The 23,023-nt window shown below is 28.2% G+C and overlaps 1 protein-coding gene across 1 annotated transcript; it reads right to left on the reverse strand.

The window, feature by feature from the left end:
- Positions 1-5,906: 5,906 nt before the first annotated feature.
- Positions 5,907-22,226, reverse strand: LOC136080866 (uncharacterized). The gene is made up of 5 exons (XM_065798205.1): positions 21,977-22,226; positions 20,591-20,671; positions 13,204-13,306; positions 10,329-10,388; positions 5,907-6,080 (listed from the first exon to the last, which is right to left on the reverse strand). The coding sequence occupies exons 2-5, from the start codon at positions 20,654-20,656 to the stop codon at positions 6,004-6,006; spliced, it is 306 nt and encodes a 101-aa protein (XP_065654277.1). The 5' UTR covers positions 20,657-20,671; positions 21,977-22,226; the 3' UTR covers positions 5,907-6,003.
- Between the last annotated feature and the right edge of the window lie 797 nt (positions 22,227-23,023).

Below are 23,023 nucleotides of genomic sequence, written 5' to 3' on the forward strand. Positions count from 1 at the left end.
CTTCTTCTTGCTCCGGCCATTAACTTAATTGTAAATTTATGGAAACTGTCAAATTTGTTAAACGGCAAAATAAAAAAAAAAAATAATAAAAAAAAAAAATAAAGGAGTTATAATTTTTTATCCATTTAATTTTGATCTTGGCCACTGCGCTGGTCAATTTTTTTTTAAAAAAAAGAATTATATTTGCTATTGCCAGTTTAAAGTAATAAAAGAAAAAAACAAACGGAAACAGTGAAATTGATTTAAATGATAACTAATAAATTAGCAATAAAATAATTATACTTTTTGAATGATGTATTCGTTGTTCTACAATCCCAGCACCCAGTACAGGTGAAATGCAATTCGTATTTTACCTGTATTTACTCGAATTCATTTATTACAATGGGATTAATGTTGGAGTATTTCAATGGGATTAATGTTGGACACAGTTGTTACTTCAAACGTAACAACTGTGATAATTAGTTTTTAAACACCCTTTCCGAATATGCGTGACAACGAGCATTGTCAACTATAATGACCAAATCGTCTAAACAATATTATCTATTACAATAACTGAAGTTAATGTAATCCGGGTGGCCTCGGTTATTATTGGGAAGATGTAGTGTTGAAACATGTCCAAAAAGCTTTTTTGGAAACAGAAGATATAGTATTATACAAACATAATCAAAACTATTATTATAATTATCAATACTTCAAACATGTTTAACGTTTTGTTTAACGTTTTGTTTAACGTTTATTTAACAAGTTATTTTGTTTTGTATTTTTATTATTGACATTTTTATTTAAAGGGGCTTGGTGATAAGACAGAACTTGTCTTCTTCTTGCCACAGCCATGTATTTATATATTTGTATAACACAAACTTGTAAACTTTTCTTATCGGCGAAATACATAATAGTAATAATAATAATGTTTAAATACGGAAAAACACAATATGAATAGTTTGTACTTTTTGTCGCTTTTTTAGAAAAAAATTTTTTAGGCGATTTGAAAATTTTATCAAATTTTCAGGTGATATGTAACGCCCGTATATTATTCAATTTTTGGCTCATTATTTTAAAATCTCACTACCGGTGTCATGAAATAAACTAACCCCCATAGTAAATTAAATCCCGTTGCGTACAAAATTACCCGGGGAGTTAATCGATTTCGAAATAGATTAATTCCCCTTGAAATAAACTAACCCCTGTCGGCGAAACAAATTAACTCCCCATAATATTTTAACTCCCTTGAAACAACTTAAACGAATTACAAAAAAAGTGCTGATGTTTTCCAAATGTGTTGTTGTTTTCTTGATGTTTTCCAAATGTGTTGTTTTTAAATCTGTTGATTAGTTATTGATATGGATATAAATTATATTTCTACTATTATTATATCATATATTAATAGTAGCAATATATATATATATATATATATATATATATATATATATATATATATATATATATATATATATATATATATATATATAATATATATATATATATATATATATATATATATTGAGAGAGAGAGAGAGAGAGAGAGAGAGAGAGAGAGAGAGAGAGAGAGAGAGAGAGAGAGAGAGAGAGAGAGAGAGAGAGAGAGAGTATAGTATAGATATAAACTCTATAACCTTAGACATTATTATTAGCAAAAGAGAATGGTTCTAAAGTATTAGTATCAAAACAATAGTAATAGTAATAGTAGATCAAAACTTGGACGAACTTCAGTTCGTGCAATACTATTACTATTGTTTTGATCTCCATTTTATATATAATATAAACTCTTGTCAAAAATAAACAGTTATAAGGTAATTTTATTCAACGCTCACTAAATATATGTTAATATATGTTATGCATTATGTTATGTTAAATATATGTTATGCATTTAAATAAATATAATACTAAACATATTTTTAAAAAATTTTAAAATGATTACACAGTTTTGGGGATATATTTATAAGTTAAATTATTTAAAACGCGTATTAAAGGGGGTTAATTTATTTTAGTGGGGGTTAGAAAAACTAATTAATTTTAGTGGGGGTTAGAAATGTAATTAGTGTAAATAACTGTATTATATATAAACTATTGTTGTGTTGCGACAGAAGGAACAAAAAGTGTACGAACTCAAAAAACATGGAAGGGAAGCCACCCGTTTTTGTGCAAGCGGCTTCCCACAAAATTTAAAACCGCCAGCTCTCTGCGTATATGTTAATGGAAGAAAAATAAAAGCATTGTTGGATACTGGATGCTCCAAATGTCAAACTCGCAAGAGAAAAGGTTGTTATGATGAATGGAAACTCAATTGAAATAAAACACCAGATTGCTGTTAATCTTTCTATAAATGATACCACCATCGATTTGGAATGCCTGGTGGCAGACATTGTTCCCGAATATCAAATGCTACTTGGTACGGACGCAATACGACTGCTTGGAGGTGTCCAAGTCGGGAGAGACGGCGAAACCATAAACTTCAATGTGGAACAACTAACTATCGGTGCTACTGCCGTTTCTCAAGAAAAAACGAGTGAAGTATCCTCGTCTACTATTCTAAAGCTGATTGATAAAGACTTCGTAGCAGAATTCAAAAATGGCAGTTAGAGCGTGTCTTGGAAGTGGCTGATGGAACCACCAACTTTAACTAACAAAATTCCAAACTATCATATCTCTGAGGACGTTAAAAGTGAGTACGCAATGGAAATAAGTGAATGGATTGCACAGGGATGGCTGAAACCATTTGAAGGGAGATGTAATGGCATCATTCCATTGATGGCAGTAACTCAACGAAACAAGTTAAAAATACGTCCGGTGATGGACTACCGGGAGTAGAACCAATTTGTATCCAGTCATACTGCAGATGGCGATGTTTGCAATACCAAACTTCGTAACTTGAGAAAGTTGGGAGAAAATCTTTAGATAATCGACTTAAAGAATGCGTACCTGCAAATTCGTGTCGACGAAGCATTATGGAAATATCAAGTTGTGGAATATGAAGGGCAGCGTTACTGTCTAACAAGATTGGGTTTTGGTTTAAATGTGGCGCCCAGAATAATGACTAAAATCTTAAAAAAGGTATTATCCTTAGATAAATTTGTTGAGTCGGGGACGGATTCATTTATTGATGATATCATTGTCAATAATAACATAGTGTCAAGTTGCAGAGTTCAAGAACTCTTGAAAAAATATGGCTTGGATTCTAAGTTGCCAGAAAAACTTGTCGGTGGTCGTGTGGATTGCGAGTGTACAAACAATGCAACCAAGTCCGTTGGAAACGTGACAACATACCCAAAGTTCCGGAAGGAAAAATGACACGTCGGCAAATCTTTTCTTGGTGCGGACAGCTGAACGGACATTTTCCAATAGCAAACTGGCTGCGCCCTTCGTACAGCTATCTAAAAAGAGTTTCGAGTAGTTGTGGATGAGACTCTTTGGTGAACGAACGTGTTGTTAAATTAGTAAGCAGTTTGAATGAAAAACTTACAAAGGAAGATCCCGTTCATGGGTCATGGAACGTCAAAAACATTTCTGAAGCAGCAGTGTGGTGCGATGCAAGCAGTTTAGCTGTTGGCATAGTTTTGGAAGTGGCTGGGGAAATAGTAGAAGACTGTTCGTGGCTGAGGAAACAAGATGATACGGCTCACATTAATCTTGCAGAGTTAGAAGCCGTGATAAAAGGAATTAATCTAGCAACAAAATGGGAATTCGAGTGAATTAACATAAAGTGTGATTCGGCTACTGTTGTCGGTTGGTTGAGCTCCTTAATTATCGGTGACAAACCCGCTCGAGTACACGGTCTTGGAAAACCACTTGTCCGTCGCCGGTTGTCGTTAATTGAAGACCTTGTGAAGGAGTGCAATATAAAATTAAAACTTTTCCTGGTAAAGTCAGCAGAAAACAAAGCCGATGCTCCTACGATGGTACCACAGAACTGGCTGCATTCAAACCATTCTGCAATGACAGCAAACATTGTACCGCCTGATGTGAAGTCGTTTCATAGGCTTCATCACTTTGGAGTCAATCGAACACTTTATTTGATAAAGCAGACATATCCGAAGGAGAAAGTTTGCAGAAAAGACGTTGAATCAGTCGTGAAAAGTTGCGAAAGATGTTTATCGGTGGATCCTGCGCCAATTAGATGGGAAGAAGGAAATCTTGAAGTTGGAAAGAGCTGGCATCGTTTGGCTATTGACATAATCCACTACAAATCAGAGATTTATTTGTCTATTATTGACTGTGGAAAAAGGAGCAAGTTTGTAATTTGGAGAAGGCTACAGAACGAGAAAGAAACAACAGTGTGCTTCCATTTAGAAGAAATATTCCGAGATGAGGACCTTTGCGGCAAGTTCTACTTGACAACAGCAAGACTTTTCGCTCAAAACTCGTTGGTGAATTATGCGCAGAATGGGGAGTGTTTATCCTGTTTTGTTGCGCTTACAGGCCATCTGGAAATGGAATTGTTGAACGTCATCATCGCACAATCAAGCGCATGGCATCCAGAAGTGGCAAAGACCCGTTAAAAATGGTATATTGGTATAATATAACTCCCAAAAAAAAATGGCGAGGAAACATCGTTCCCCTTCAAAGCTATATTTTCCTACGAATGAAAACCACACACAATTTCTGCCAAAACTAACGTGGAAGTTCTCCACAACTATACACAACTTGTGTATAGTTGTGTCACAAGGACAAGAAGTATTTGTAAAACCACCTGACTCAAAATGCACGAGCGAATGGAACAGAGGAAGAGTCTCAGATGAAGGACGAGGAGTTTGTAGAAATCAATGGATTGCCGAGACACTTGTCGGACGTCCGTCCTGCTCCCAATGTAGCTGACTTGTCTATCAGAAAATCGGAAGAACCCATCGCGGATAACCTGAATCTCCGAAGATCGACGCGAGTGCGGAGGTTTCCGAATAAGTATGCGGACTTTATGATCTAGAGATCAAGGGGTGTTGTAATTAGTGTAAATAACTGTATTATATATAAACTATTGTTGTGTTGCGACAGAAGGAACGTTATGGGTGTGTCATTTATTACATTGTATATAACGTTTATAATGTTTATTATACCCTTGGAGGTATTTGCAAATGTATATATATATTAAGTAAAGATATTTACAAAGGGTGTGAGAAAAACAAATATAGAATTAAAATTACACTTAAGTCCCCGGTTAATACATTTCCCTATATTTTAAAATAGTTTAACTCCCGGTGTTAATTTTTTTCGAAATAGATTAACCGGGGAGATAGAATGTTTTAACCGGGAGTTAACTTTTTGGGGAGTTAATCTATTTCGCGTCACCGGGCATATAAAAGCGTAAATCTTCTCTAACTTGAGTTGTCCGATCATTCAGAATGCCACAATTCCAAATCTTCGTTTTTTAAAGTGGGTTTGCATTCTAGATGTTCAATAGAACATCGAAATTTTTTTTAATCAAACAGATCTTCATATGATCCAGCACTGAAATCTTTGTTCAATCTATTGAATTAACTTGTGCATAATTTCATTTTTATCTTTCAAATCTAAGAATTAAACTGTTAATTATTATTAGTTTCTTTACAGTACAATAAACTTTGAGTATCTTTTACTTTTAACTCACTGTCTTTCTAGCTTTCATATTTAATTTAATTAATTTCATATTTCATCTATTCATATCATCTATTATTACGCCGTAGACGATTCGATTTTATTTTTTCAAGTTTGATCATTTTGAGTATAAATTAAGATTTATGCAATTATATTTTTTTTAAATAAATTTGATAGTTGCGTTTTGAAATGGTCAGAACACCAAATATCTGAGAAATAAATCATACTGCTAATATAATCCTGCACCTTCATCTTTTAAAAAGGGCTACTTATAGTTTGAATGGAATTACAAAAATGAAGACTTTTTACGTTTTTCTTTTGTTATTATTTAAAAAAAAAAGTAAAATTTTTTAAATTTTATTTTAATAAACAAAACATTCTTTCTAAGTTTCTGAGTGTTAAGTAAATGGACTTCGTTGCCATTCACTTTTATTGCACCTATCTTGCAATTTTATTAATAGTTGGAAGTTTTCCGCCTTTTAAACCGGTAGATTTACAGTTGCAAGCGTTGGACACTAAATAAAAAGAAAGCTCATTAACTGAATTTTTCAAACAGTAATATATATACAAAATAAATTATTATTGTATTCTTGTATTTATTAAAAGCAATATATATATATATATACATATATATATATATACATATATATATATATATATATATATATATATATATATATATATATATATATATATATATATATATATATATATATATATGTATGTATATATATATATATATATATATATATATATATATATATATATATATATACATATATATATATATATATATATATATATATATATATATATATATATATATATATATATATATATATATATATATATATATATATATATATATATATCCTAGTAAGATATTAACAACTTAGTGATATTTAAATACCTTTATTCTAAGTAAAGTTGATAATTTAATAACTTAAAGTAAATAAGTAAATAATTAAAATCAGATTTTATATATTATATTAAATCTGATTTTAATTGGTGTGTAAAAATTTAGTAACAATAATATTAGTTGTATTAGTAATAGTAATAGATGTGGTGTTGTGACGTGCTTGCTTTTCAAACAATAAAATCCAAGTTTGATACCCACCATGTCCCTTAAAGTCCCTTAAACGTGCTCATCTTATATCTAACCGCAGCGGCCTTGTTTGTCAGGGTTAGTGTTAAGTTAAAAGCTAAAAGTTTTTTGTATATATAAATATAATATATATATATATATATATATATATATATATATATATATATATATATATATATATATATATATATATATATATATATATATATATATATATATATATATATATATAATGAGACATATATATATATATATATATATATATATATATATATATATATATATTATATATATATATATATATATATATATATATATTTATAATGAGATTAGGGGGGGGGCACTTCAAGTCTGAAACTTGCAATGAGACCCTAAACAGAAGAAAATATTTTTTCAAATGTATGACATGTTGAGTCTCAAAAGAAGCAAAATTTTATAAAAGCGCAAAAACAATAAAAATTTTACACAAGAATTATTATTTTAAGTTTTAATGCATAAAAATTATTATTTTTTAACAAAAAATTATTTTTCATAGTTTTTTTCGAAATTTTTTTTAAGGTATTTTTAACAAAAAATAATTATTATTTTTAAATTTTTTATAAATTTTTACTTCTTTTGAAACCCAACATACATTTGAAAAACTTTTTTTTGTGTTTCAGGTTGGATTGCAATTCTAAGATTTGAAGTGGCCCCACTAAATCTTGAGAAAACTTAACAGAGTTTCTTGTGAGAACCAACAGAAAGTTTTAAGAATAGGGACAGATCAATTTTTGAAAGTATGATGCATTGGATGCATCCTAGTATATATATGTATATATATGTATATATATATATATATATTAGTACTAATAATGACTTGTAAAAAAAAGGTGATTAATTTGCTCACAATATGTTGTGACTCTATATGCTATGTAAATTTGGTTCAATATTTAATCATGCTTTTAGTCTATTTTAATAATTTTCGAGGTTACTCAAATAAGAGGAGTGGGAGGAGTGACTCCACCGAAAACAGTTAAAAATATTTTAAATGCTATCATAAAATACCTGCATTATTTATCGGGGATGGGAAAAAAGGAAAAAGGAAATTTACAAACACTCATTATTATAAATGCATAAAAGGTGAACATTGAATGCGAGTTTGTAGCTATTGCATCTTATATAAGACTGAATTTTTTTTTTTAACAGTAAAGAGCAGAACGTGAAACAGTAGTACACTGCTCACTTTCTCCTATTCGTTATTTGCAAATATATTTGCGGTCGTTTTAATTTAGTTCATTTTAATTTAGTTTTTTTATGTATGACTTTCCAAATCTAATAACAAGTATTTTAATATAAATTTTTATTGTCTTTTAGTTTGTTGACTTTTTGGAAATCAAATTCAAAAGCAAAGTTTATTTACATTGCTTTTGAATTTAATTGTTTAGTTTTGGTTTTCTAAAACAAGCTCTATGATTGACAGACATTTTTGTGATACAGACTATTATTGATACAGACTATTATTGACAGACATTTTTGTGATTCTTTAGATACAATTGTTGTGACAAAATTGGTTATGATGTAAGCAACAGCAAGGTTGCCAATGGCGACATATTAAACCTGCCAAAAAATACTTTTTTGCTAGATTGTATTTATATATTAATATTGCCAAAAAATTACTTTAAATCATTATTTTGTAATGATTTGTGTCAATATTGGAATTTAATTATTTATGAAGTTATTATCTTGTTATTATCCTAATGAGGGTTGCCACTCGTGTTTAATCCCAAAAACATGTGTATATTAAATTTAGGTTTTGTGGAAAAGAAAGACTTTAGTTCTTATATCAAGACTCCATATTTTATAGTTGCTAGAAATGGAGTCGGTATGACAATGAGCTGAATAAAACTTAACGCTAATGAACAAACAAAATTTAGGTGCATCCAATGGACACCCGAACGAACCATTTTGGACGTACTATGGACGTCCGTGTGTCCATTAGTGAATTGAAAAATCAAAATTTTTTATGCTATGAAATTTGAACTGTCAATGATAAAAACTTTTTATAATGAAAGTTAAAGCACAAAGCATGCAAGCTATCAATTGTGGTATTGTTGATATATACTTTGTACTGCATACAGAGTATATATATAACCTACTACGTGTTCATGAAGCGAATAATGATAAAGTAATGGTACATTATGGGACAGCTAAAGTACATGAGGGGACAGCTAGTTAAACTTGATGTATTCAAAACATAAATTAGAAAAAAAATTAAAATAAAATTTGCTGAATGAACTAAAATGTTTCGGCTATTATTTTTGCAATTTTTTTTTTTTTTTGTTAAATTTTTTTTCTTTTTTAATTTAAATTACTTTAAATCTCTGCGTGAAAGCCAATATCATTATAAAATTATATTTTCATTGCAGTTAATTTACCTTACTAAATCAAATATAAACTAAATCAAAACAACAAGTTACTACAGTAACTTACAGTTACTCAGCTATTAAATTTATTAAATTTACTCAAAGACTCGCAAAAATTGGCAATATAAATAGTTCTATTTATATCTTATATGTTATTAAGGCATAATATAAAATTCTAACTAAAACTTTTTTTAACAAGAAATCTCCAATAGGATGTAAAAAATGCGAAACCATTTTTTTATGTTTCCTTTAAAGCGAAATCAAGATTAAATATTTTCTATAAATACGCAAGTTGTTTTTAGGAACTTTATTTAAAATGAAATTTATTTGGGCAAAAGAATTTTAGTCTTCTAAAATTCTTTTATTTAAATAATTTGGGTGATTGAAATTTGAAATTATAAAAAAATCGGAAAATTTTTAAGGAACTTTAACGCCTAATAATTATATTTTAATTCAATATTATAATTTAATTCAGTGGTGTCCTTAATACCCAGTCTGTAATACCCAGCATAGCAAGAGTTGCTGAAACTTAAACGTATATCTAGCTACAGCAACTCTTAGATTTTGACATGGTATAAGTGGGGAAGTAAGTTTTATTTAAATCGTTAGCGTTTTGAACAATTAATAAATATAATTATAAAATTATATTTTGTTTCTTGAAGATTAGTTTGAAAAGTAGAAACATACTATTGCAAAAATTACACCAGTAAAAAGCTGCAAAAGTTAAAATGAAAATTAAATTATAAAAAATTGAAATTAATAAATTATTTTACTTCTGTTCAAAAAATTTTTATTTAAAAAAAAAATAATTTAAGCTTATTCTTGAACTTAAGTTAAAATAATTCGATTTATAAAACCAAACGTTTTTGTTTAAGCATTAATTTTTATATTTTAAAATGATTTAAAAATTTTTTTATAATTTTTGTTTTAGGTGCCCCATGAAGACCTTACGGTCTTGTCAAAGACTTCCGTGGACGAGCATTTTATTAGAAAGTTCATGTCTCTTTCCTTACAGATAATGCTAGAAACATTTTTTAATATGGTTTTAGTTTTAAGTTTTATTGTATATTTGTTAAATATTTTTTTTTAGATATTTTGCCTTAATTTTTATAATGTGTTCTAACTAAAAACTTTTCGTGTTTACACAAGTTGTATAATTTTTATAAAGGTATATATAATCTATATATAAGTTTATAAGAGAGTTGAAAATTTGCTACAAAAATTGACTTTAAAAAAAGAGCTAAAAAGATACTTACTACAATAAGCTCCTGTTCCAGAAGGACAACAAAAATAGTTTTCATTTACATAATGGAGGTCTAAACAGAAAAACAAATTTTTTTACAGTAACAATTTTTTAAGGTATAAAAATTTAACAAAATAAAAACAAACAAAAAAACATTTTTATATCAAACTTAAAAGATTTTTCTAATATATATTCTAATATGCTATGCAGACTAATATGAGATGAAATACATATATACACACACATATATATATATATATATATATACGTATATATATACGTATATACGTGTTTTTTACTAATTAATTATTGCTCTGTTCTTTAAGAACATTGAGCACTCTATTTGTAAAATACACTAACATAATTTACATATATATATATATATATATATATATATATATATATATATATATATATATATATATATATATATATATATAGATCTATAGTTTGTTGTCTTTGTGAAGAGCGGAAGGAAAAAAGTGATTCTTACGCCAACACATACGTCACTTTTAATTACTTTTGACTTTCGTCCAACATTTTCGTGTTGGACGAAAGTCAAAACCATTAATTTAATTACAATTTAATCGTTATATAAAAAAACCACAAAAACGCAAATTTAATTGACCAGAATGTTTTTAAAAACATTCTGAATGTTTTTAAAACATTCTGAATGTTTTTAACAACATAAACAATGTTTTTATTTTTATTTTTTTTAATAAAATGTTTTTATTTTTATTTTTTTAACTGTAAATCATGCGTGGATAGTTGCTACATCGACTATCTTATAGCCTGACTCACAAGGGAGTGCTGCTACATCGACTGACAAATAGCCTGACTCGCAGAGGAGTGCTGCTACATCGACTGACAAATAGCCTGACCCGCAAGGGAGTGCTGCTACATCGACTGAGGGTTTGGTTGGGGCAGGCAGTCTATCATTAATAAAAAAAAAAAATTCTGGTCTTGCATTTTAATTTTTACTTTTTGTCAACAAAATATGGAAAAAACTTTCGGACAACATCTAAGGGTTTTATATATATATATATATATATATATATATATATACATATATATATATATATATATATATATATATATATATATATATATATATATATATATATATATATATGTATATAAAAACCTTGTTCATTTATTTAGATATCGTTGCTCTCAAACACAATTGCCCTTTCCATAATTAATAATATGGAAAAGATAATTGAGTTGAAAGCAATAAATTCTAAGTAAACAAGCAAGGTTTGGTTTGAAGTCTTTAATTTTAGCAGAATTTAAAAAATTATATATTTGAAATGGTTTACTGCAATCAGAAAAGATTGAAAAGTTACACAATAATAATTATATAGCCACATCTATTGTCATGACACTAATGGGTAATATTTTAGACAAAGGTTATTGTGTATTTATTGATAATTGTTACACTTCTGTTAAAGTTTGATATAATCTTCAAGTAAATAAAACTGACTGTGTTGATACGGTAAGAAAAAATTAGAAAAGTTTTCGAACTAAACTAATTACCTAGAAATTACCACGAGGTTTATTTTAAAGAACGCACAGGTATTATGAGTACTAAATAAAGAGATAAATGAACATTCATTTATTAATTAAATGCATTAAAAACAGTATCACAGAAGTAACTAGACATGGAAAAGCAAAGATAACACATGCTGTTGTTGACCTATATAAACAAAAAGGATGATGTTGATCAAGGTGTTCAAATATTAGCCATTTACACATTAAAACATAATAGGGTAGAGATACGGAGCTTGAAAAAAACAAAAAGTTTGGATTAATATAAACATTAATTTTTTTTCTCAAAGAATTATTGATTTTATGTTTTCAAAGGATTTTACATTACACAAAACACTGACTAAAAATCTACAGGTTTTCATTCTATCAATGCTAAACCAATGAGATTAGTTGGTAGACAATTTTATCATTAGTAAATGCCAATCCTACCAAGGTAGACCTATCAAGAAGATGTGTAGTATGTAGTGCTAACCAAATATAAACTGATACTAGACCTTAGGAGTATTTACTGTGATGTTGCTTTATGTGTTGATTCATTTTTTAAACATTATCAGAAAGTTGCAATCAAAAGTTTTATAGTATATATTATTAAATTATTTTGAAGAAAACATTTATTTCTTTTTGACTTAAGAGGTAAAGAAGCTTCCTCTATTGAACAAAGGATATTCACAAGGAAGGAATTCACATCACTAAGGTCAAGAAGATCACTACAGTCGAGTAGGCTACAGGTACTCTCTCAACTTTATAACTCTGAAAAAAAAACCTTGATTAACAAGGCCACTAGGCCGGGTAAAGTATTGAGCACAATAATGCCAGGGATGTGATGGGAATCAAACTATGATTTTCTTGCTTATGAACAGCACTATACCACTAACGTGTTAACAATACCAAATTTCTAGGGGTTAACAACATATATAGATAACCAATCAACTTTTTCTTCATCCTTACTCCGTTTTTTAAAGACTAAGTTACTTTTGATTTTTAAATTATACTTCCAATATAATTGGAAATATAATTTTGAAATAGAACTGGCCTGCTCTCTATATCCATGATCAAGCTTGTTCTCAGTTTATCCTCATTCATTTTTAGGAAGTTTAAGCCATTCTATGATCTCACTAATATTTTTAGGACATTTTACTTCTACATCATTTTTTTTTTTACATCATGTCAATGTCCTGAGGTCTTTAAAGTTTTATTAAAATATAATTTTAACTTATGTAAGTTAAAACTAAAGAAACTTTTAAAAAAATTGCAAATAGTTAAATAAAATCAAAAGCTAAAGGAATTTAAAATTAAAAGAAAAAAATAGGAAGCAATTTAAATTTAAAAAATTTTTTTACCTGGATAATCTGTAGGGCAACAAGTAAAGCCAGCAAAGTTAGTCCCTTCAGTTTGTTGGTCAGTAAAGTCTTTTCGTCCTTTTAACACAGTTCCACTAGGACACTAAACAAAAAAATATGAATAAATATGGGTGAGAATAACAAAAAATAAGAGTAAGTTGCTTAAGTAAAAAGTAATTAACTTTTTTAATTTGTTTTGTTAGTATTATATATACAATAATAAGAGTAATAAGTTTTGAAAAAGAGTATTTTAAATAATGTAATTTAATTAGTGTCATAACAATAGTATTGTTAAGACACTAACTAAAATTAGATAAAATACTTATAACAATATGATTGTTATGAGTACAATATGATTGTTATGTTGATTAAGTTATGTTGTTATGTTGATTATGTTATGTTGTTATGTTGATTATGTTATTTTATGTTGTTATGTTGATTATGTTATGTTGTTATGAACAATATGATTGTTATGTTGAAAATACTCTTTTCCAAAATAAATTTGTTCCATTAATAAACATTGTCATGGCAATAAACAAGCCTCTCGTTGGCGCCAACGAAAGGGTTGTAACTATAAACTCTCTTAGATTTAGAATTTCTAATAACTCTTGTAGATTACTTGACATTATAATATCTAGTAACTCCTAGATATAACAATCTTTAAGTTTAATCCAAGACTGTCTCTTCGGATTCTTTGTTTTAACGGATTCCTTTCCTACATTCCCAATTACTGTTAACAGACTAACATTACTTAATACAATTTGAAATATATTTCCTTAAAAGAAAATTAAAAAAAACAACATTTTTATGTCCATTAATGACTAATTGATTTCTAAAATCCTAAAAAAAACAACAGAAAAAACTTTAAAAAAGACATAAAAGAACTTAATAAACTTATAAAAATGTATTCAAATAAACACAGGGCCGCTGAGAACAGTCACCCGCTTGGGATAGCAACCCTGATTGGCACCCTTATTTATAAAACTTTCCTATTTCATGGTTTTTTTTTTTTTGGTGCCTTTTATTTATTTGGCGCCCCTTGAATATCTGCCGCCCAGGACAAACTGTCTATTTCGCCCCCACCTCTCAGCGGCACTGAATAAACAGAGCTCTAAAAAAGTTAGTGCAATATCTTTAGAAAATTTTTGGAAAAAAATCATTGAAACAAGACATAAAAGGGGACGACTCGTAAATGATAACATCAGTCCAACAACATCGTGGAGTAATCCAAGATCATCTGTACACTTTAGCCCGAGATTATTCGCATTTTTTCTTACTCTAACAAAATCTGTCAATTTTGTTAGAGTAAGAAAAATTATCATCTAAAATTTCAATGACCCCTAACAACATCTTAAAAAAGATGCAACTACATCTGGGAGTTTATCTCCAAGTCCAATAGCATCTGAAAGAATTTTCTCCAGATGTTGTTTCATTTGAAAAAATTCCTATATGTAACTACATCTGGTTAAAATAATGCATTATTAGTTTTTTTTTTCTAGATGTAATTACATCTGAAAAAGTGCAAATTTCAAAAATGCGAACTGGCATAAGTGAGAATGGCCTAAGTGCAAACTGGCGCAAGTGCCGAATGCAGTTACAAAAACTGGCATCGTCCACAAATTAAATGTGAACTGGCATAAGTGCGAAATGCCAATTTACACTTATATTTGTACTTTTGCCAGTTTTTGCAACTGGTGCGTAATTATACCAGTTTTCACTTACAAAATTCGCACTTTTTCAGTGTCCCGCTTATAAGAGGTAATCATATTGAGTTTCAAAATATAATCATATAATAATAAAATCTGAGGATAATAAGATACTGTAGTATAAAAAGCTTTATAAAGTTTTTTTCCAAAGCCTAAGAAGTCATTTATTGAAATTTGAATGGAAATATGCAAAACCAACTATGAGACATAAATATTTTACGAACGAAGTTATACCTTATTGTAATAAATTACCAAAAAAAGTTGTACCTGCAAAGACGGTAAGTTCTTTAAAAGTTAGACTAGGTAAACATTTGTTTTTGCCTGTTAAAGTTTAAAAATCTTTTTACTTGGCGACAATAGTTTGTTACAGTTACGGCTCGAAATTTGTTGGGTCTAGACCTTGACCTGATCCGTTTAAACTGTATCCGGATTTTTTCATTATGGAGTCGAAACTCTATCATTTTTTTTTTTTTTATCCACCTCCTCAAGGTCGATAAGGCCACTACAGATGAGGAGGCTACTTAATAGTGGTTATAACCCTCTCTCAACTCTATAACTCCGAAACACGAACCTTGACGAACAAGGCCGCTGCGCGGAGAAACAAGTTGAGCGCGGTACTACCAGGGACGTGATGGGGATCGAACTCGGAACCTCTCGCTTAAGAAGCGAGCGCTTTACCACGGGTCTTATAATATCCAGACCCTTTAAACCAAAATCCAACCCACATTTTCTTTTTTACACATACAGTAGCGTTCAAAAGTTTGCTGATAGCAAAAAAAAATTGGAGTTTTATTAATATTTCAGTACATACTTCACTAAAGCCAACATATGGTATGCCAATGTTAATGCCAAAAGGTTTTTAAGTTTACAATTATGTTTTGAACAAATATTAGTTATCTAGTTACCATTTTAAAATTGGTATTCATATTATATTTATATTAATTTTAAAATGGTAAATAGAAAACCAATATTTGTTCAAAACATAATTGTAAACTTGAAAACCTTATAATATCGGCATTCAGTATGTTGGCTTTAGTGAGGTATGTGCTGATATATTATTTATACTCAAATTTGTACAATATTGAAAAATAAAACTTTTATTCACAAATTTTTGAACTTATCAAAAATTGTTTAAAAATGAATCATGCAAACGTTAATGGGAATTGAGTCTCATATTTCTTGATTTAATCTAATAAATCAGTATAGTTTTTTTTTTTTTTAATTTTTATTTTAGGTGCCCTAAGAAGTCCTAACGGTCTTGTCACAGAGCACCGCGGAAGTGCATTTAACCAGGAAGTTCACGCCTCCTTCCTTACCGTGACGCGAAAATTTGTCCAGAGCTCGTTTCGAACCTCGATCTCCTGCTTATAAAGCAAGCGTTCGTAGGCATGATTCTTTTCCTTTGACGGTCATCATGATCCTATCGATGTTCAATGGAATTTAAGTCAGGTGATTGAGATGGTCACTTCAAAACATTAATTTTACTCTTTTAAAAAAGTTTAAAACCAATTTTGCAGTATTTTTAGAATCGTTGTTCGTTATCCTCCATTCTCGAGGCATTTTATCCTTTTCAAGAATACCATAATAGTTTTACCTACATCTTTGTACTTTTCATATATAATAGTCTAAGTAATTCTATGAAGCGGACCAACATCATCCCGGCTAAAACATCCTCAAACCATTACACTACCTACAACATTTTTTGCGGTAGACAGTTGGTATTTAGGATCGTATCTTGTATCTACCGGACGTCAAATATACCTGATCCCATCTGATCCAAACAAAATAAACTTCTTTTCGTTACTAAAAACTAAATTTTGACTACTGTTTACTACTCCATTTAAGATGCTGATGCAAATTCCTTTCGGCCGTCACGGTTTTTTAAGAAAGCTTTTTAGCTGGGCGTCTTCCAAATAAATTAGCGTGAAGTAAACGACGTTTTGTAGTAGAAATACTACAATTCATTCCATAGAAACGTCTTATTTGTATGTTTATATCAACAGATGTCAAACGGGGATTTTCTTAGCTTAGTATCACTAGGTTTTTATCCATGGTAATGCGCTGTTTTGCGTGGTCTTCCTGATTGATTTTTATTTTTTGTAGATCTAGTAAGCTTATATCTCTCCATATTTTTTTCAACAGCAGACTTATCAACTTCATAAAGCTGTGTTGTTTTACGAAACGAATTTCCATTTTGAATTGATCTTAAGATCAAATTTTTTATTCTAGGTGAAATACATTTCTTAGATTCATAATTTCAATTACTTATTAATAAAATTTTTAAATTGTTTCAACATAGTATTTGTTTACAAAATCACCAAAAGCAACTTTGTGTGGAAAATGTTAAAAACTTTAGTTTGTTCGCAAACTTTTAAACTTATCAAATATTGTTATTTTGTAAATCAATTTTAAAATGTTAATTAGATAATTTTTATTTTCTCAAAACATAATTGTTAAGCTGAAAACATTTTTTTATATTTTCATCATTGAAAGATGGGAAAAATTATTTCAATTACAACTTTACTGTTTTTGGCCATGATAACACACGCACTTAAAAGCACATACACACCTAGTAATATCACGCACTGTTTTTGCTCTTGTTTTATTATGACAGAGATGGGTTTATTTTCAGACCAGTAAAGCTTAACTTTAACATCACATAAGAGTATTTTCCTTATATTTTCAGACCTATGTTTTTATATATTTCTTAATCAACTGAAACAACTTTCTCAACATCATCAACTGAAACAACTTTCTCAACATCATCAACTGAAACAACTTTCTCAACATCATCAAATGAAACAACTTTTCATTATCAGAATTTGTATTTTTTTTTTTTTAAATGTTTTACAAATGAAGCTATTTTTATGATAATCAATTTAGGTGACCTTTAACACCTTAGGTTTCTTTTTAATATAAAATAACTAAAAGTTCATTAGCAATAAAGTTAACCCCATTTTATTAACGTAAAGAAGGATATGAATCAACAAGTGAATCTAGAAATCAATCAACAAGTCAAAAAAAACCTACGAAATAATATAAAAGAATGCGTATTGAGACTGATACATATACAATGGTCATTAATTGCAGATTTTATGGGTTTTAAACTATTTAAAGTAATAAAAAAGTAATTTCATGCAAATGATAACACATATATGACACAAAAGGACCCAACAGAGTATAATCATTTGAACAAAGTTAGACCATTTGTGCAATCTGGTTTTGATATGTGAAGATTAGTTAAACAAGAAGAATGTCAGTCTATCAACAAACGAACTATTTCCACAAAATAAAGGTGTCCGATCAAACAATATATCTTCTACAGAATATCTTTAAAATTTCTTTCAAAGAACCTGCACAAAAGGGGCTTAAAAGTCTGAGCACAAAATGGATCCAGTGGAGTGCTGTTCAATTTTACTATCTATCGAAAGGAATATAATACAGATATCTCTAAAGAATGCATATTTATTACATTATGGTAAAGTTAGAGCCAGATTGCTTTTCCTTACAAGTTTATTACACATTAGGTCAAAAACATACGACAAAAAATCTTTATGAATAATCTTTTTACAATCATAAACCATTATTAACTCAATTTTCAATTTTGGTGTCATCATCTTTTAGCATGACCGAATTAAATTTTTTGATTAATTTTAAATATTGTGAATATTATTGCACAAAAAAATATAAAACTGGTACAGATATATCATTTCACGGATAATAGTTTGTGATTATTACAATTGTAGTAAATAAATAATTTTAAAGAAATAACATAGTAATTACTATATTTATCCTTTATTAGAATTTATTCTATAAAAATATATTCCATATATTTTTAATAAACGGAACTTTCTTTAGAAATTTAAATAAAATCTTATTTCTAGTTTGTTTTTTCTAGTTTTTGACACAACGTGACGACACGTACGCAAAAAATTTTTTAGCTTCAACGATTTTTGGAAAAGTCGCATCTATCATATTTAACGGTCTGAGAAGAAAACTACGTAATTTGAGTAATTAGAAGTTATGAAGAGAAGGGCAAATCTAAAATGAAAGTTTAAAATTTTCCGCTTGTATAAGACAATTTTTTTTGTATTTTTTCAATCGTGTCAATTTTTTTGAATACAGTAACATAAATAAAAAAGTTCAACACAAAACACCTTGAGCAAAAGAGACTTGTAATGATTAGAAAAGTTTTCTCAAATATAACACTCGTTCGTCTATAGACGTAAAATTTTTTACATGTGCATATAACATATGTGTCTACATATATTGTTTGTATGAAAATGCTAATTTATTCCTATGCAATAAAGCTGCGCTTATTTAGAGAATTCAATTGAAAAGTTTTTGTTAATTGCAATCGGTAAAAGAGTTTATAAAATGGTTGTTTTTCAATTACACGATTAATCAGTGGTTTAATGCGCTGTCATCGGTGCCGTTTTGCGAGAATTTAAATCTGCACCCTTACACAATATAATTTTAATTTTTTTAATATGGCCATAAATATTTATAGCAAAAAAATAAATATAGCTAAAAAAACTTTTAGATGTTTAGGGTTTTCTTTTTTTCTTCTTTTTTTCCCTCCACAGCAGCACCTTTTTGAGTAGCAGGATTGTCTAATTAAATTTTTTCTCCATTAAGTTTTAGACCATAAATTTTTTTTATACCATCCACAGCTTATTAGGACTAATTACCTGAGCACATTAACAACATATGTATCTCAATCATGACACATACGCAACGAATTTCTATCGGTGTATTGATGTTTAAAGAGTATGTGTTTAAAAAAAGCTAAATACTCTATAAACATCCTTTCGTTTGCAAGCGCGGATGCAGTATTTTTTGATGTTTGAGATACCTAACTTCCAGACATGGAGCAAACTCCAAATATTTAAATGTTTTTACATATATCAAATAAAGATGCTTTGCAAAAAATTGCGATACTGGAGCTTGGGAACAAAAAAGCCATATAATTTTAGCCACACCCACCACCCTATAAACCACCTACAATTTGAGGGGCTTCAAACATTAATGGTCATAGTGTTTGAAAGCTTAAAAGTTATTGTGTGGATTTTCAAATTTAACGATGAATATAAATTTAGTTGAAAATAGTATAAAAATAATTTTTTCAACTTATTGTTTTATAAAACGGATAGAAATGCTATAAATCAAAGTTAAGGAGATGTTGCCCAATCTAGTTTTTAAATGAGTGTAAAACTTTAAAACTTGATATATGTTTTAGTATGTTTGAACATTACATAACTTGAAGTTTCACTTAAGTTATTTAAAGTATTTGCATACACTTTCGTTCACGTTTTCTTAAAGTAAAAAGTGCTGCGACACTTTCTCGCCATTGCCTCGGTTGCAATTTTAAGGTAAATTATGGTAACATTACTAAAAATACAAAAACCTTTGTTTTAAGAACCTAACATCTTACAATATCTTATTTACAACTTTCACGTTGTAAATTACATATTACGTTTCTCAACCACAACTTTCATCTTCTTAATCACAGCGTTAGGTCTATCGCTATAGAGGTAAAAAATAAGCTTTATTTTTTACCTCTATAGCTATAAAGAGGTAAAAAATAGAATTTTATTTTTCTTGTGCTCTGGTAAAGTAAAAGGTTAATTTTAGGATTAGTTTCTTTTTATATTATGAAACTAATTACAAGAAGTACTTACAATAAGTTCATATGTTGGTACAGCTACGGCTATAGAAAGCATTGCTGCTAAAATTACAAGATGCATGTTGGCTTTAAATGACTAAAAAAAAATTAAAAATAAAAGTAGATAACTAAAAAGAAATACAAAGTTATATATTGCATTCTATACAAATTTTTATTTTTATTTCTAAGCAAATTTTACATTTAAATTAACTTTATTTTTATTCTTTTATTATATAAAATAATTTAAACAAGATTTATTGTTCGGAATTTACTGATCTCTTTTTGCACGCATATTATTCTTAAATAAAAACTCATTTACAACACCACGTGATCCTTTTTTGTATAACAACTAGTTAATTCATTTTTATTAACCATTTAGGTTAGTAATTCCCAGATTCCTTCACGCTGTAATTTACTATACTTAGCGGTTAACTACATTAATAATAAATAAATTTCAGAATTAGTTTAAGCTTAAAGTAATTTACCAATTAGTTAAAGTAATAATTATATATATATATATATATATATATATGTATATATATATATATATATATATATATATATATATATATATATATATATATATATATATATATATATAATTATTACTTTAACTAATTGGTAAATTACTTTAAGCTTAAACTAATTCTGAAATTTATTTATTATTAATGTAGTTAACCGCTAAGTATTATGGTAATTATAGAAAGAGAGAGAGAGAATTTTTTAAACATGAAATGTTTTAAAAAACATTTTCTCTGTAAAACATCAACAGAAATTGATATTTTCTTTGTTCATTTTTAGTACCAAAGTTTTTAATTGGACAAATATTTATATTGATAATAGATTTTCGTATATAGGAATAGGAAATCGAACGAGGAAATAGAATTAATTCAATTTTATTTTTGTGACTAAACGAGTTTTGCAGATGAGCTCCTCAAAATTTGTTATAATAATGACCTGATCTATTATTAATTTATTATAACAAAATTTGTTATAATAATGACCTGATCTATCTATAATGACCTCATCTATTTAAATATTAGATCTAATAATATACTATTGGTCCATATAATAGATAAAGAAAATAGTTATTTCTGTTGTAGTGCGCCTATAAATAGCCAAGTTTTGCGTCAACTTCGCAAAATTAATTTACTCCAAATAACCTTTTAAAAATTCAACTGCACCTCTAAAAGACTTTTTAAAACTTCAAATAGTAGGGACAATGCGTGTTTAAGACGTTTAAAAAACGTTTTAATAGGTAGTAACACTTTGTTTATAAAACTATTTACATTTTTAGAATAATAAAAAAACGTTCCATTTTTGTTTATATATGGTAACAACTACAGTAATTACATAGAAAAAACTCAAATGAAAATATTGTTATAACAACAGAAAATCTTACCAAAAGAACTTTGCTGTGTGTTTGTTGCTTTTTTATAACTTTTTACTTTGTCACATTATATATATATTTAAATTGTAGCACGGAAACGAATTTAAATTAATTGCATAAATTACAAAAGAACTCAATTTATTTGATAAAGCTAAGCACAAAGTAATAATCATATAAGATATCCGTTTTGGGTAGGTCAGGGTTAGGCTTTTGTCTTTTTTATATATTTAAATTTTGTCAGCCTTCTTGCTTTAGGTAGGTCAGGGTTTGGCTTTTGTCTTTTTTATATATTTGAATGAGTCACAAGTGAAATTTGACAATCTATGATAATCTATGTGCAAATATAATGTCCTTATTAAAGTTTAGTTAGCATTTATCTATTACGTTTCACTGAGAGTTCTAACTCCGTTAACGTATAATTCAAGTAATTTCATTTCTGAAAATATTAGTGTCGACGCCCCAATGATGTCTGACTTGTAATTAATAATAAAGGTATTTAAAAATTCAAAATCATAATAGAAACAATTTAACTAGTAAAAATTAGAACATTATCAAAAAAATATTAATAATAATAAACGTAACGTAAAGTACGAATTTTAGATTCTTGTATTAACATTTTTGACAATGTTTCTATAGGTAAATCGCATTACCTTTAACCACACAAAATCGATAGATTATATTACTTCTTGTAATATATTCTTGGTATTTATTCCAGCGTGACGTAGATGTTTTATTTTAAAGTTTTGTTAGAAAATTCTTTTTATAGTCTTTTATATTATTAATATTAATATATTTTATTAATATATTTTTATATTATTAATATTAATATTTTGGACATTCTAAAATCTAAGTAATATTTTTTTATTGCATTTTTTTTTGGTTTTAAATTATTCTAATTATATTAATTTTTAAAGCATAGAGATTTGTTTAGACGAATAAATAGATGGACTTTTAAGGCGTAGACCAGATGCAAATTACTGAAATACTACGCGAGTTATAATTTTTAATGTCTACGTTTGAAATAATTTTACAAAATAAACAGTATTTAGGCGACGTTTT

This window comes from Hydra vulgaris, chromosome 05 (genome assembly GCF_038396675.1).
Source record: "Hydra vulgaris chromosome 05, alternate assembly HydraT2T_AEP".
Classification (NCBI taxonomy): Eukaryota; Metazoa; Cnidaria; class Hydrozoa; order Anthoathecata; family Hydridae; genus Hydra; species Hydra vulgaris.